At 33.4% G+C, this 17,000-nt stretch overlaps 2 protein-coding genes across 3 annotated transcripts in view; one reads left to right on the top strand and one right to left on the bottom strand.

The window, feature by feature from the left end:
• Positions 1-617: 617 nt before the first annotated feature.
• LOC123702692 (erythroid differentiation-related factor 1) lies at positions 618-15,429 on the top strand. The gene is made up of 16 exons (XM_045650469.1): positions 618-760; positions 1,404-1,585; positions 1,960-2,068; positions 2,426-2,563; positions 3,793-3,925; positions 4,320-5,015; positions 5,363-5,499; positions 5,753-5,887; positions 6,260-6,388; positions 6,837-7,482; positions 8,112-8,327; positions 8,834-9,053; positions 9,728-9,908; positions 10,645-10,784; positions 11,220-11,377; positions 13,963-15,429. The coding sequence occupies exons 1-16, from the start codon at positions 719-721 to the stop codon at positions 14,340-14,342; spliced, it is 3,642 nt and encodes a 1,213-aa protein (XP_045506425.1). The 5' UTR covers positions 618-718; the 3' UTR covers positions 14,343-15,429.
• Positions 15,430-15,903: 474 nt separating this feature from the next.
• LOC123702693 (facilitated trehalose transporter Tret1) overlaps positions 15,904-17,000 on the bottom strand; it is a 34,146-nt gene continuing 33,049 nt past the window's right edge. For both annotated transcript variants that reach the window (XM_045650470.1, XM_045650472.1), the window contains exon 11: positions 15,904-16,854. In XM_045650470.1, coding sequence (XP_045506426.1) covers positions 16,830-16,854 — 25 coding nt within the window. In that variant the 3' untranslated portion in view covers positions 15,904-16,829. The remainder of the gene's footprint in view (positions 16,855-17,000) is intronic.

Here is a 17,000-nt window from a genome sequence, read left to right on the forward strand (position 1 = left end):
CGCCCCACCCAATTAAGGGACATCGCTAGAGTCCAGTGTAAAGGTGCGCTTATACGGGCAAATATAATTGCTCAATTCCAGTTCCAGTCAATTCTCGTCAACTATGACGTCACGAGTACATCAAGCAATTTACTGCAACGGCAACAAGTATCAATGTAGCGCAATACAATATGGAGCGATACGGCGTACCTTCATCAAGTAGGCAATACTATCATACACGAGCAATTGAGTATTCGCTCGCTATGGACGACATTGGTCTTGTCACTCTCCTCGCAGAAGCCAGACAGCAAGCCGCAAAACAAACAAGTGCAAGTGCAAGATAAAAAAATTGCCTGCAATTTCCAAGCCAAATGGATATTCGGAAATTCAAATCTGCAACAATGAGAGCGATATAAAATATATGGGGCAATTAGAAGCAATATCGCCGAAATAGTTGCCGCAATTTATTGAAATTTCTCCATTGCTCCACTAATTTACTCGATCGTGTTGCCGAGCAATTATTGTCCTTGTCACAGATCTAGCACTTGTGTAGGCGCACCAGGCACCTCTGTGAATGCGATGGCCGATGAATCATGTTGACTTCTGACAACTGACATGAGACATCTGTTAATTGTGTTGACATTTTGAAACAAGAAACAATTTGGATTCGAAAAAAATAAAGTAATAAAACAGTTTTTATAATAATAACTTAACCCAGCAGCTATTTAATAAGCGAAAAATGGAAGAATGCGATAATGAAAATGAGTATAAAAGAAATAAGGTAAATAACCTCACATTGTTTATTATTATGCCGATATCGGCATAAAACTTAAAGAATATTTTCTAGAATAATTCCATACATTTTTGAAAGTACAAACCTGCTTTTATATGTTTATGTTACTTATACCCTATACTTATAACATGCTATTTGTATCGAAAATATATTTATTTAGTATTTACATAACAGCTGTGTTTAAAAAACAATAAATCATTTTACGCCAAGTTAATTTAAAGATTTAAATAGTAATATTTATGTTTTGCACCTTTAATATAATACTGATTAGTGTTTTATTGTGTATTAAGCAATTTGGTTGGTTTATTTTTACATTTTGTTTGAAATGAATCAAAGAAATCAATGAAATGCTTAATTTGTTGCTAAATGCAAATCTCGAGAACAGCTGAACCGATTTCGCCATTTTTTATATTCTTTGAAGTATGAGGATCTCTTCTCTTCTTATGGAGAGAAATTGTAAACATGTACTACAGGCGAATCAGTGGCGGACCGCTAGTATAAATTTTATATTTTTTTCATAAGTAGATCATATTCCCTATGAAGTCTGTCAGATTTTTATTTAAAGTGCTATTGTACTGCAATTTAAATTTCTAACTAGTACAATTTTTAATACTGATGAAATATCTTCTAGGACCGGAGCCCATCCCCTGGAGTAAAATCGACAGCAGTAGTAAAGTTCACAGCATTCCAAAGTCCTGTGGGCTATGCACGGTTGCAATGTAACACTGACCTTAACCTCCCCCCATCAAATTGGGGCGGGATAGATACATATGGCCTGAAACAGATCTTGACTAGAGGAAAGGGGTTGTCAAGGTATGTATTTCTGAAAATATTTTAATGTTTTGCTTAATCTTTTTTTTATATATTGTTTCTCTTATACAACCAACTTTAAATTATCAAGGATTCTGGATTAAGTGATTTTGATGATATGTACTTTAAATTGTCATACAAATAGTTTTAGATACAGAGACAGTATAAGAGAATTAATATACAAGAATCATAATTGATTGAAACTGTTTTATTTACTATTGATTATTTTTAAACATATTTATTTATGTTTTATGCTATTCTCTGTATAACAGTAATTATGAAATATTGATGTTTGGTTACCAAAATCTTTGACACACACATACAACATAGCCTATATCATTATGGTAATATACTTACCATTTTTTTGTTTATTACAGCTTCAGAATGGCGCACATGTTCCCGGACTGTGTTGGCGAGGTGGACGTGATATCAGACGCCGAATGCATCAAGAAATTACTCAAACTGCCATACCAACCTAATGGAACTGTAAGTAGTCTGCTATCATACCTTAAATATAACAGTTAACCAAAACTTTATTAAGGACTAGCGGTCCGCCCCGGTTTCGCCCGTGGTACATATTCACGTTTTCTCTACATAAGAACCATCCTCGAACTTCAAGGAATATTATAAAAAAAGAATTAACGAAATCGGTTAAGCCTTGGTGACCTCTTATACTTATTTCTATTTCATTAATTATTATAAGTTAATATTAGATTACCATTTCCTTTTTAAAGTATAACGAGTGATGGGCTAATAAATTAAAATTTTCCCTGCTGTAGCGGAATAAAAAATACACACACACACACACGAAATTAATAAAAATGGTACCAAATTTTCCATCAGGTCAGCATGATGGTGCACCGCGTGGAAAACACCCTGCTTCTTGATGACTTCGACGTCTACGATTACCTGATGAAGTCGGAGTGGTCGTGGCTTAAGGACTTCTTCTATGAGAATATATTGAAAACTATGTCTGAGAAGGTAAGATTTTTAATGTGTAAAAAAATTGTTTTCTTTAAGCGCAACAGTGTTTTTATATTATAACTAGCTTACCGCCCGCGGCTTCGACCGCTTTGTCTAAAACCTAATAAATTATATACTAAAACCTTCCTCTTGAATCACTATCCATTAAAAAAAAAACCGCATCGAAATCCGTTGCGTAGTTTTAAAGATTTAAACATACAAAGGGACATAAGGAAATAGGGACAGAGAAAGCGACTTTGTTTTATACTATGAAGTGATTTTAATATAGAGGTAAAATAAGCAACAAGAAAAATATCGTCCAAAGTAAATCTCTGCCTGCTCAGTTTCTAATGAGCGTGTAAAATAGATTTTATATACATATTACGAAATAAAGAATGAATGTTTTCGAAAACGCCTTTCGGACATTTTTGACGACCGTACCGAATCAAGATGTGAAAGGATATTAGACATAATTAGATCCTAAAGAGTAAAATATGCTGCTTTTATTGCGACGAAATATAGAGAAAAAAAAATTTCCTTTTGGCCCCGCGGGCGGAGCTGCCTGTTACAACAAGCCTAGCATATCAATTGTTTTATATAATTTAAATGCTAGGCTAGTTGTAACAGGCAGAATCGCCCGCGGAGCTAAAGGAAATTATTTTTTCTCTATATTCCTTCAAACTAAATTTCTTCATAACTGACATATAAAGTTAAAATTCATACACATACATATTCGACTACGACGATACTGAAATCATTTTAAGGGATCTTTTATAATTCTTAACAACATAATATGGATAAAAAAAAAATATACTTAGATATAATAAATCACATCAACAAAAAATGTTTATAAATTACAACATAATATATGCACAACTACACCCACACATACACACATGCACACACACTCACACACAAACACCCACACACACTTACACACACCCAGACACACACATACACACACACACACACACACACACACATACAATCACTCACATTCATCTAGATACACAAATGCGCTTACGTAATAATTTAACTTACCTCATCATTAATTTTGTTATTTTAGAGCTTTTACTTTAGTTTATAGACATAATATTATGATCAATATTGGGAGAAGCCTCTGGCTCCTGAGACACAGTTTAAAACTAGTTAGGGAGCCAAAGGATTCATTACCTATTTAGACCTGTGTAATTATGTCAATAAAGAATTTTATTATTATTTTATTATTATATAATTTTTGTCCCCAGGAGCGTATGTCCCTCACCCCCGCCCCGAGCCCCAGTTCTCTTCAACTCACGCACAAGTTTCTGTCCCACAGTGTGGTGGAACGGCCCCAGCCACTGCCGGCCACTTTGCCCCATACCCCTATGTGTTTAACTGGTGCGTATTTTTTTATTAGTGTTATTTTTTGTATTTAAAAGTTTAGGTATTTGAAGTTTTTTTAATAAGTACAATTTTTTCTAATATTATCTTTAATTGAACTTGTTACTCTTTGGCATACAAATTTGATTTATTCATCATCAGATGAAAAACAAAGATTTTTATTAAAAATATTTGTAATATCTGGAATGATTAAACAATTTTAAATGGATTTTAAACCTGATGTATTTTATATTTCGAACACTTTACAGCGAGCATGAGCACGCCAATTTTAAAATCATTTTAAAAAATGCTTAATTTCTAAGTTTGTAATACTCGCGAGAAAATCAAATACAACAAAATACTTTGCAATGTTTTTCCCACAAGCATATATACAAAATACAAAAAATTGCAGGACCATTTCTGCCCGAACCCGAAACTCGGCCAGAAGAACCGGCAGAAAACGCATTTAATCGTAACGTTCTCTGGACATTCGAAGATATACACATGTTAATTGGCAGCAATTTGCCCATTTTTGGGGATAAAGACAGGCCATGTGTTTCCTTACGACTCAGAGACGCTAGAGAACCTATAAATGTTCTTACTGGAATAGACTATTGGCTGGATAACCTAATGTGCAACGTTCCTGAAGTTCTAATGTGCTATCATCTTGACGGAATAGTTCAGAAATACGAACCCATGAAGACGGAGGACTTGCCGAACATGGAAAACTCGAAATTTTCCCCCAAAGTTATAAGAAATGTAGCGCAGAATATACTGTCCTTTTTAAAGTCGAATGCTACCAAATCTGGGCATACTTATTGGTTGTTTAAAGGGCCACATGATGATGTTGTCAAACTATATGATCTAACGTCACTATGCCCTGATAGTTTGGACAATCCGTTCACAACTCCCGTGGGAATGTTGTTATATAGAGTGGCAAGGAATATGAGGTTGATGAATAGATCGAAACATGTCCGCCAACTGTTGGGCCACGTTGTGCAACTGTTGAAAGCGGAACGATATCCGCAAATAATAGCGTCGTCGTACTACATGTTGTCTGATTTGTATGTGCCGGCTACTACTAATCCTGCTAATCCGGAGTTTAAAGGTATGTCTTTGTTGAATTTGTTGGAATGAACATATTAAATATTTTTTTTTCAGAATAATTTTGGTTACTTAAAATTTCATTATACGGACATTAAAAGGTTTTCAGAATTCACTGCAAACAGTCGACACCTATAGACAAATGTCGTTAATATTGTTTCAAAGAAACTTTTGGTTTTAGTTCTTTTATGATCTCCTTTCATAGATAATATTCGTTGTCGTTACATACGGGCAAAAGCCACGTTCTGCAGCTTATGGTAAACTCTGGTACACACTCTATATTTTTTTATTTTTTCGCCTGAAAGAGCAATGAACATACATACAAATTATTGATATTTTTTTTCAACACAGATGAAAGTTCAGATTCCGACGAGGAATCTGATTACGAGGCTGAAAGTTACGCAGAAAACTTTGAAAACGCGTCCGAGCGAGATAGTAATATGGGTGAAAAGGATGACACTACTGAAAAGGAAAATGATGGTGAAAAGGTCAGTATGAGAAATTAAGAAATAGATAACAAAATAAGTGAAATAAAATTAAATTATAATTGAATATTTATTAAAATTATTTTTATCAGGTCTTAGTAACTTCCTAAAGAAAATCGAAAATATTATTAATGAGTTTAGATTATGTTTTGGATAATACATAAAATTGTTGCATAATTTTCAAGTTAGTATTTAAACAATAAGATGTCAATGACAAAAATAAAGTAATAAATACACAGTAATCATATAATTTCAGGCGAAAGAAAAAGAAAAAGATACATTTGAGACCAATGAAAACGTAGAAGACATTTCAAGTGAGGACCGTCTCGCGTTACAAGTGAGAGGTTTAGCATTAAGGGATATTGGACATAGACCTACAAATTCTACTACTGTGAGTTCTTTTAATTTATCTGTGAAAGATTAAGTATTTTTTAAAGTTAAATCTGTAGATTGTAATAATGTGCCATTGTTGTAGATTAGTAACAGCAAAGGACCAAATACATAACCTAGTGGCACACCTGTTATAGTAAGGTTATGAGTAAAGCCAATCAGCCATTTTATTTGTGTTTCTTTTACTAAACAGTTAATATTTTAAAAAAGTTTTAGATCTAACGCGTTAGATGATCATTTAAGAATATACTTTTTTATATCTATCTTTTAAAGGTGTTCATAAAATGAAATAAACATTTTTATATAGTTAGGTTAGAAGAATAAAGCCACATGTAATTTTGTCGTTAAAATTCATTTAAAATTTCTATAATAGGACGAGAAATCCAAAGAGAGTGAGAGCAAAGGTCTCGGCTTGGAAGTGCCGGAGCGGTGTGGACGCGCCTTAACACATGCGCTGAAGGGACTGTTGGCCCTGCATCATCTTACCATTGATAAGTCTAAAGTATGATAGTAGTAAATGTTCTTTTTTTAGCTTTGAAGGTTGTTAATTGTAAAATGTCAATTTATTTATTAGGCTCTTAACCCATTGAGCACCGAGCGGCCCAATCGGACCACGACACAATAGATTTTCAATTGTGTCTGTGATTCCGGAGGCTGAGTTATTATTAAAATGTCTGTAGTAGGTCTGAGTTTCTGACTCTTCGACACACTCTTTTTTTCTACAGAAATAGAGATGAAATTAAGATTAACGTACGATTTACGCGTGTGCTATTTAGCTGGAACTCAAAACTATATATACGAAAGTAAATGATTTATATCAGTGACATTATTTTTTGGTTATTTCTAATAGCAAGACTGCTGCAAAATAGCACGCTTGACTTTTTTGGCGTATAACATGTTTGAAAATCTTGAACCCAGTAATGACTTTATACAACATTTAAACTTCGCAGGAAGAAGAGCGCGAACGTCTCAAACAGCAAATAATAATCGAGGAACAAAATCCAAAAATGGCGAACCCATACGAACCAATCAAAATGAGTTACGAACCCATCAAAAAGAAAGACGCAAAAGAACACGTATCCAGAAACCGTCGCAGAAAACGCGAAAGGAAACAATCAGAGAAATCAGGAAACTACTTAATAGAAGTGAACTCGAATGTGGATAAGAACGCCATTTTAATACGAAAAGAGAATACACTACCAACATGGCACGAACCTAACAGAGATGATAATTTCGCTTGGAAGTTACATTTGAAAACGTTACTCTATGAGAAATTATGTCTTGCGTACGCGACGTTAGCTGAATATAGCTATTCGCATGAACAATACGGTTTTTCTCTAAAATATATAGATATGGCTAGTAAATGCCAAAAGTTATTAAGCAGTATGATAATAAAAAGTCGCGTGGTAGATGCAAGTTGCTTGATCGGTCGTGTGGGGGATAATTTCTTTCAGTTAAGCAAACATTGGGCTAGCTTGGAACAGTTTAAGAAACAATTTGAAACGGACCATGGTATTGATGTAAGGATAAAAATGGAGATCGAGAATGATATGGTTGAAGAGATTGAGGATGAACCGTGTGAGGATTTCGATTTAGGTATGTTTTGGTGTCTGTTGCATATATTTTTTCAAACTCAAACATTTATATAATATTCAATCAGACTTCTTCTAGAAGCACTTTTGAATTGTCATAAAATATTAAACATCGGTGGTAACACCGATTCGGAAAGCAGTATCAGCAGAAGACGAACCGGCAAGAGAACCCTAGTTGCTCTTTTAATGTTATTTTGTGTGCAATAAATATTCACGATCGAGTTCAAAAATTTAGGCAGAGTTTTCTAATTAGTGTATACAGTTCACTTTAAACATCCTCTCGAAATAAGGTGTTAATTTAAATGAATGCCGGATATTTTTGACGACCTTTTAATAGGCGATTATTAGTCTAATTATTTTTATTTATCAATTTAATGACTAGGATTATTATAATTTGAAACATTTTTTATGATGCAAATTTTTATAAACGATATCTTCGGTTATGGATTTTTCTACTTTTTAGGTTAGATAGCAATAAACTTCACAGTATAAAAATCTTTACAAAATTGTCGAGTAATAAATTGTTTTCCAGTAAACTTACCTATTTAGATTTGTGCAACTAATACAGTTAAAAATAATGCCTTTACTAAACCATATATTCCTTCAATCTATCACAATAAATTAAAATTACAGATATAAGTTTCCCAACAAGCGAAACAGAAGCAATGTTATCTTCCTGCCTATACTACAGACGAGCAGCGGGGGCTGGGGGTCAAGGGGGTTCTGATTCATCCGAAAATTTAGGGGTTTCAGGGGGTTCAGGGGGTTTCCATAAACGCGGGGAGTTATTGAGGCGTCTAGCTTCTGTGTGCAACGAGTTGGCTGTCAGATACATGAACGATGGACAACGTATGTATGTTGTGGTGTTTAAATTTGGGTGTTGTGTTGTAACGTGTTGTATTTTATTAGAATAGTCCTGGGTTCGATTCCCGGTGGAGACGAAAAAATCGCGGTTTGGCAGGACACAGAAGGCTGATTTACTTGTTCCTAAAGAAAATCGATCAGTGCAACAGATGTATGCATGGTCATGTGACTTTACTTTGGGTGTTTTTAAAGCATACTGATTGAGCAACATTGTATTTGGTGTTAGAAATGAGTTTATTTTTCACACATTTGCGCCCTAAAAGGTATGGGCACAAACCTGGAAAATCTCAATCTGTTGTAATAAAAACAAAATAATTCTTAAATATTCGGTACATTTCATTTGATGTTAAAAATAAGTTTGTTTTGATGTTAAATGTATAACATTTACTACCTAAAAGGTACATACAATCCTGGAAAACCTCATTCTGCTATAATTGAAACAAAATAATATAAAATATTCACCAGACTTACTTTTTATTTACTTCTTCTAGAAATCTACATGAAATACATAGAAGAAGAAGAGCAGGACAGTGCAAAAGCGAAGCTATTGCTAAAACAATTCAGCTCAATGTCGCGTAAATCCGCGGAGTGTTTGGACGAAGCGACCGCCATATTTGAGCAAGTGAACGACGTGCCTAATTTGGCACTTTTGTATTGTAATAAGGCGAGGTATATGAGGTTTAAGGCGCATTGTGAACAGGGTGGTTTTAAGTGAGTATTTAGTTATTTTTTGTACTATAATATATCTTCTATAATCTATATCATATCCTACTACTATTCTAAAATTTTTGAGATGTGCATGGATGTGTGTTGCTCTTTCACGCAAATACTACTGAACCGATTACAATTAAATTTCGCACACACATATATGGTAACTTGGATTAACACATAGGAAAGGTCTTATCCCGGAAATTCCACACGAACGGAAACTATGCGGGTTTTTCTTTGAAAACGCGGGTGAAGCCGCGTGTGGAAAGCCAGTTATAATATCAACGTCAAATGTGTTGCTGAGCGTAAATCTCGAGAATTTGATCGAGATTAATTAGATTTTTTTTTCTAAAGTTAATGTTAAGAACCTTTCTTATGGAGAGAAACGAGATAATAGGGCAGAACAACGTCTGCTGACGAAGGTATTGAGAGAAAAGAAATAATGGGGCAGAACAACGTCTGTCGGGGCAGCTAGTACAATATGATAAATTAATGAAGTGATAAACTATTATACTGTCATATTGTTTAGTATGTTCTGTTACTACTGAATTTACAATTCAGTAACAGTTAGAGTATCCGTTGACAAACTAACCAAGGTGACATTCGTTTTCAATTTCCCATAGGCTTTCGCCATATAAAAATATGCCTCTTACTCATATAACACCCGTCTCTCGTAGCGCGGACAAGCGTCGTCTCTACAGCCAAGCAGAAGAGCTGTATGGCGAAGCCCTACGCCTGCTCGGGCCTCGGGAGATGTGTGGGGCTGCGCCCGTGTGGGAGCTCGTGCGCTGGGAGCTCAGCTGCCATCTCTACACTCGTGCTGTGTTGATGCAGGACTCGCCGCATATTTATGCTGACGTGAGTTTAGAGTAGCTCTACGGCTCTACGGATATCGCTCTACGGATATAGCGCTTCGGATGTAGCTCTACGGATATAGCGCTTCGGATGTAGCTCTACGGATATAGCTCTACGGATATAGCGCTTCGGATGTAGCTCTACGGATATAGCTCTATGGATATAGCGCTTCGGATGTAGCTCTACGGATATAGCGCTTCGGATGTAGCTCTACGGATATAGCTCTACGGCTACAGCTCTATAGCTACAGCTTTACAGCTATAGCTCTACAGCTACAACTCTACATGATATCATACTGCACATATCAACTATAATGCACATGAAATTCCTGCGTAGTAAAAAAATAAAAAAAAGAACGAGTTAGTCGTTTCGGGCACAATTTACGTGTCACGGTGAACGAATAACATGAAATACAGGAGAATTTCTTTATATTAGACAAGCCATTAATATAGATTAGAAATAAGAATGGTCCTAGTAGGCACCCTTGAGGTACTGCATATCTATTTTATTCAGATGTGTAATTGTAAGCAACATTCTTCTCGTCTTTCTCTATATTTAATTTTTTCTATTTGTTGGATAGCTTGTTATCAACTCATATTCATGGTTCCAAATACGAAATTTCTTACAGTTGAATGTTAATATAATGTGAGTCACAGAATCAAAAGCTTTTGCCAAATCAAAGTGACAAATAAAATAAATAGCAATAAAACCTGGACTTATATACAAAACATTATTACAGGAGGTCACAGAAGTAGCTGAAGCGTTTAAACACGCGCTTAAGTACTGTCTCTTAAGCCCTGGACCAAGACAGTATTTATATCAGTTCAGAGCTGCCATGATTCATCATAGATTGGGTTCTCTATATCACTCGCAGTACAGGTAAGTCGTTTTTGTATAATTTTGATGTACGTCTAAAACTGTTTGATTTTTATAATCTCTTTGACTTTTTATTGTGTTACTAATAGATTTGTGGTGGTCAATTAATTTTCTTTTAGCTCTTTTAATTGTTTTCGATAGAACATTATTTTATTTTTTTGTTTAACTTATGTGAGATTGAAAAGTGTAAAAATGCATTTTATTAACGTTATAAACGTGATAGTTAATGTACGTATCTGTGTTTACCAAACCCACGCGAAGTTAACTAGTTTTTTAACGGTTTTTGATGATGCTTGGCAGTGATGTAGTTCAAATACCAGAATGACACATAATCTATAAATATATACTTCATTTTTCCCACGATTTCCACGTTTTAACCGTTTGGCACAGCTAGTGCCAACGACGAACATTTGACTCCATACCCGTAAAATTCCCCAGGATAACAACAGAAGACGGTCCCAAACGGCGTACACTATTCAACGCAACGTGCACGAACTACGAGCGAGCCGCGATACAGTTCGCTGCGCTGGAGGACGCCGCCATGTTCCTCACTGTTCGGCTCGAGCACGTGGCTGCATTGGAGGCCCACGCACAAGGTATACACACTCACCCCACTCTCATCCTCTCACTCACACCAACTCACTGTGTACACATTCATGCACACCAACTCAGTGTATATGCTACAGTCAAAACCCTGAACCAGTCAACGACATATAAAATCAGTCAATAAGGATATTAGTCAATAACATTAATAACCGTCAATAAGGATATTGACTGGTTCAGGGTTTTGACTGTAGCACATACACTGACTCGCAACAACTCACTGCACAACTCATGCGCTCAAAGTGCGCGCGAGCCGCTTACCAACTAACTCACACTCACGCACTTACGAACTAACACTGATTCATTTATAAAACAAACTTACACTTACTTAAGAACTCACCTGTCGGTGACTTACAAATTAATTAACACTCACGTAGATACGAACTAACTAATACTAATGCACTTACGAACTTATTTTAACACTCACGTAGACACGTACTAACTTACACTAATGCATTTCCGAACTAAAACTTACAAACTAACTAAGTCTCAATTACCTACTAAAATACCTATAAACCAACCCGTTCACATATGGATGGGTTCGAATATCGAATAAATAATTATTTAAAATATTATAATCGAGTCAGTTAAGTTAAATACCTTTACACTTGATCATCTTAACTGCACCTTGTATACATTCTCAGTATATTTCGAACTTTTTATCTTCTTTTTTCATACATTGTATTATTTTAACTGGCATACAAACTAAACATAGCATTGGAAGACTGTAATACCATATATAACTTCCCGACGATATCCGTGAAACGACGTATCGTATCGTTATCGAATCGCATCAACGTCGTGTCGTTATCAAAATTACAAGATACACAAGTGATAACTGCGTTAAAAACAACCGACTTCAAACTTGCACTTGCAAAATTTACAAATACCTACAGACAAAAATGCTCATAAAATAAAAACTACTGGGCCTATCCGAATAAAATTTTTATGGGACCAATTCGACACCATCCCGCATCGAAAAAAAAAAGAATCACGTAAATCGGTTCAGAAACCTCGGAGTAATCGGTGTACATACATAAAAAAAAAAAAAATATATATACCGGCCGAATTGATAACCTCCTCCTTTTTTTTGAAGTCGGTTAACAAAAATAAGTACGGATTTAAAATTAAAATAACTAAATATAATACAAATAAACTAATCTCCTGCCACGTTGTCACTTTTGAGTTGGCATCAATTGATAATATTATACAGTCACAGAGTATATTTAATCTGTAATTAAAATATTTATAACCACAGACTATGTAAACGTTTATTTTTATTAATTACATATATTTGTCTTGGTCTTTCTTTGATTTAAATTGTTTGAGAAGATTGAGAGACGCGAAATCATTATGTGGAATCATGGAGAATTTAATCTATAGATATTTTTAGATCCTGTCTAGAAATAGATATATCCTTAAATTGAGGATTACTACTATACAACTATTATATACGTAAAAGATTGTGAGAATGGATAAATGTTATGTATAACTACCCTTTTTAACCGACTTCAAAAAAAAGGAGGAGGTTATCAATTCGGCCGGTATGTTTTTTTTTTTTTATGTATGTACACCGATTACTCCAAGGTTTCTGAACCGATTTACGTGATTCTTTTTTTGTTCGATGCGGGATGGTGTCGAATTGGTCCCATAAAAATTTTATTCGGATAGGCCCAGTAGTTTTTATTTTATGAGCATTTTTGTCTGTATTTGTAAAAGTTTGAAGTCGGTTGTTTTTAACGCAGTTATTGACTTGTACTACAAGGGTTGAAATTTGAGACAAAAGTGAAATTTAACCATGCGAGCAATGCCGCAGGCGCCAGCTTATATAAACCACTTCCTCTCATTGTGAGATTTACTGAATAAAACCTATCCTATGTGTTAATCCAAGTTATCCTCTATATGTGTGCTAAATTTCATTGTAATCGGTTCAGTCGCATTTGCGTGAAAGAGTAACAAACATACACACACATACACATACATCCATCCTCACAAACCTTCGCATTTATAATATTACTAGGATAGGATTTGAACATCTTTAATTTTTATGACATTATCTTAATTCCTTTTATTTTTCTTCCACACATTACAGTAAATAAGTGTTAAGAAAGATAATCCCATGTTACGTGTTTTCTTGTGAGTTGGCATCAGCTGATGAAAATAAACGTTTAAGATTAGATTAATTACACTGCAGAGAAATTCATATGTAAATAACTTTATCGCTAAATATTTGTATGAGAGATTCTTTATTTAATTGAGTTTTAGTGTTTTATGACTGAAAGGGCTATGAAAAATAAATGTCTAACCTCTGTATCACGTTTACTATTTTAAGGTTTATTTTTAAAAGTTGCCTGTAAATATTGCATGGTTTAAAATATCAGACAGTTAATGTAGAAAATAGCAAAGTTTATTAAAAAGCAAACAGTACATTAATGTGAAGACTCAATCAAATTATAAAAGATACTTTTAAAGATTTGTTTGGGTTATAACTAAAAATACTGTAAATAATTCATTAGCATACTTTGCATAAAGCAATAATTAAGTCACTTTTTTAAATTAATTTTATTTCTCTCCACAGTATCACCGAATCTAAAACTGAAATCGCTCCAAACGGCCATAGAGTTACTCCGACAATCGCACTCTATAATGAGACTGCTAAAGAACCGCGATCCAGAAGACAAAGATACACAAAAACCCGACGAAAGTGATGACAAAAGTCTCAGAAATGAACAGAGCCTACTTACTTTATACGAAAGCAGATTACACTATATATTAAAAAGTATAATACAGTACTGCAGATCGAAAACCAATAAAGATTATGAAAAAATAGCAGAGTTAAATAAGAAATTGTACTGCGCCAGCCTAAAGATCAAGAAAGATGACGATATCCGGGTGTACGCGGCTAGTATATGCGATGTGCTGACGGCAATGGATGAGATTAGTAAAGAGTTTGCCTGAGATTTAAATAAAATTGTTATTTATTGGATTACGAAGAAAATTGGATTTTCGGAAGAGTTTTTCCATCTAAATTGCCTTGGAATTCCTTGATTCTTGGTAATTAGGGCTCGATTTTATACCTGCAATGCCTAAATTTGGTAGAAAAGTTGATAAAAGAATCGAACTAACTCGAAATACTAACACTTCACTTGATAACTCGTAAGTAATGAACAAATATTCCGGAATGCATCTGGCCCATACCTCATAAGTAAATGTCACGTTCTTTGCCATTGTACAAAGTACCTTATATATTGGCTGTAATTAGAGATAACAAATAAATATGTGGTGCGAAAGTCATATTTTATATTAATTGCAAGTATTTTTATCTGTTTTTTCATTCAATGTCAGGTGTTGAGGAGAATGAAGGAAATTTTATTATTCAAGTAAAATTTTACAAAATTGGTATTACTTGCGGTTTTTCATGTTAAGTTATTTTTAAAAAAGATGCACTATAGTGAAATTTTCTACTTCATATGTTAAATTTATAGGGTTGCAACTAAAGGTGCCTTAATATAAAAGTATGTAGTGTTGTACGTAATTGTTACAGTTTTGTATTCACTTCTTTAATGTGTCAACCCTATTGTGAATTGTAAACATTAATAATAGGGTATTTTAATTTTCTTTTATTTGTGTCTTAAAATTTAATAGTGCTTTCTTTTTAACAAACTTATCAAGCTTTTTCATAATAGGGTCTGCATTCAGTCAATGTTTATCGAAACATGTATTAATATTTTATCATTGACTTTTTTAATAATTTAAATCAAATCGAATTTGTTTATATTGCTCGTATATGGTCATACAAAGGTGTTAAGTGTGTCCTATCGAGCCCCATACACAAAAATCAAGATTTTTTCCCTTTTCCTGACAAGAATTGAACCTGCGACTCTAAAAATAACTTTTTCTTCACTAACTAACCACCATGAAAGAAAATGTTCTTTTATAAGATATAGAAATCTCGACTTTATCTAAGAATACGTTTTGATAAGATTCAGACTGTTTGTATAATTAAATGTATGTAAATAAGGTGTTAATAAACGTTTATTTTTTATATTTGTTGTTTTATTTGAGATTTAATTGTAAGAAATCCTCTGATTAAGACATTGTACAAGTCTAAACTAGGGTGCATTTACATCTAACGAACATAGAGCTAGAGCAAGAGCATTCTTTCGTGATATTTTTTTATTTATAAATTTTGGAAAACAAAATTTCACATTTATTTCAAACACAGTTACTTACGAGGTAATTAACCTTTTAGCGTAAACGTAATCTCGTATTCAGTGTTGTTCAGTATTAGAACATTGCATAGAATCTTTACAAACGTACTAAGAACAACGAAAGAATGTTCTATGCCTGTAAAATAATTTGCCCGTTTGATGTAAATACACCGTAAGTAAACAACAAAAAAGTTGACTTGAGTTGTAGCAAGCATTTATTTTATTTTTTTTAATTACATTATCGATAATAAATAAAAAATAGGTATAGGTAAAAAAGATAGGATAGGATAGGCAATAAAAATACTATAAAGGTTTCAAATTTTTATTTAAACAAAGATTATCACAATTTACAGTCTAAAATAAATTTATGTACAAAAGTATAACATGGTAATAAATTCATTCATTCGAAACTGGTTTAGAAATATACGAAGAATATTATTTCTTTTGGTGATCCAAAAATATTTCGTATAGAAAATACCAAAAAAGTTTAATGCCTAAGTAAGTCTTCATTTATATTTCTAAACAGTCACTTATATACCTTAAATTTGTACTTTGGTATATAATAAATTCGTCTAAAAACATATTTCATAAATATTTCTAAATTCGTTTCAAAACGTCACTGAGTATAAAAATTCGTCAAAAGTGATTCCAATAACATAAAATATAATATTTATGGTCTTATAAAATACGTATAAAATATAACTACAGCTTTAAAGGCTGATATGTTTGTGATGATTAAATATTTGCTAAAAGTAGATAACATATCAAAATAATAATTTTAAAGCTTGTAGCTTATAGGAAGATTTACTATCATTTAACTATTTGTAGCATGATAAAGCCAGCTATAAGTAATTTTAAAACAACTACAACTGTTTAAGTCTAATAGCCGTTTAAAAAATGATAGATCACATATAGCCATGTATGGCTATTATAAGGAACATTTATAGTCAGTTATAGTCATTATAAGTATGTAATTAAGAATTATAGTCAGCTATAGCCATTATAAGTATGTAAGTATTAACTATAGTCAGCTGTAGCCATTTTAAGACTTACTTATAGTCAACTATAGCCATTTTTAGTCACTTATAACCGGCTTTATCTATAATTCGGCTTAGCCGTATAACTATTGCGCACGCATTAGATAAAAATAACACTTGGTCCCACACATCCTTCGCAAATCTCAAATAAACATAAATTTACAAAAAACAACTAGTTAGGATACAATTTGATTTATTTACGCCTTCTCCGGTTTTGGTTTTCTGAAAATAAAAATAAAAAATGTTAATTTTGTTTTCGTTTTAATATTTGTGAATATTAACAAATAAATAACATGAAAATAGAAATAAAACACATATCTATAAATACGTGAAACGAGTATTATCAAGACCACAGCAGAGTTTTTTGG

The sequence above is a fragment of the Colias croceus genome, chromosome 24, assembly GCF_905220415.1.
Source record: "Colias croceus chromosome 24, ilColCroc2.1".
Lineage (NCBI taxonomy): Eukaryota > Metazoa > Arthropoda > Insecta > Lepidoptera > Pieridae > Colias > Colias croceus.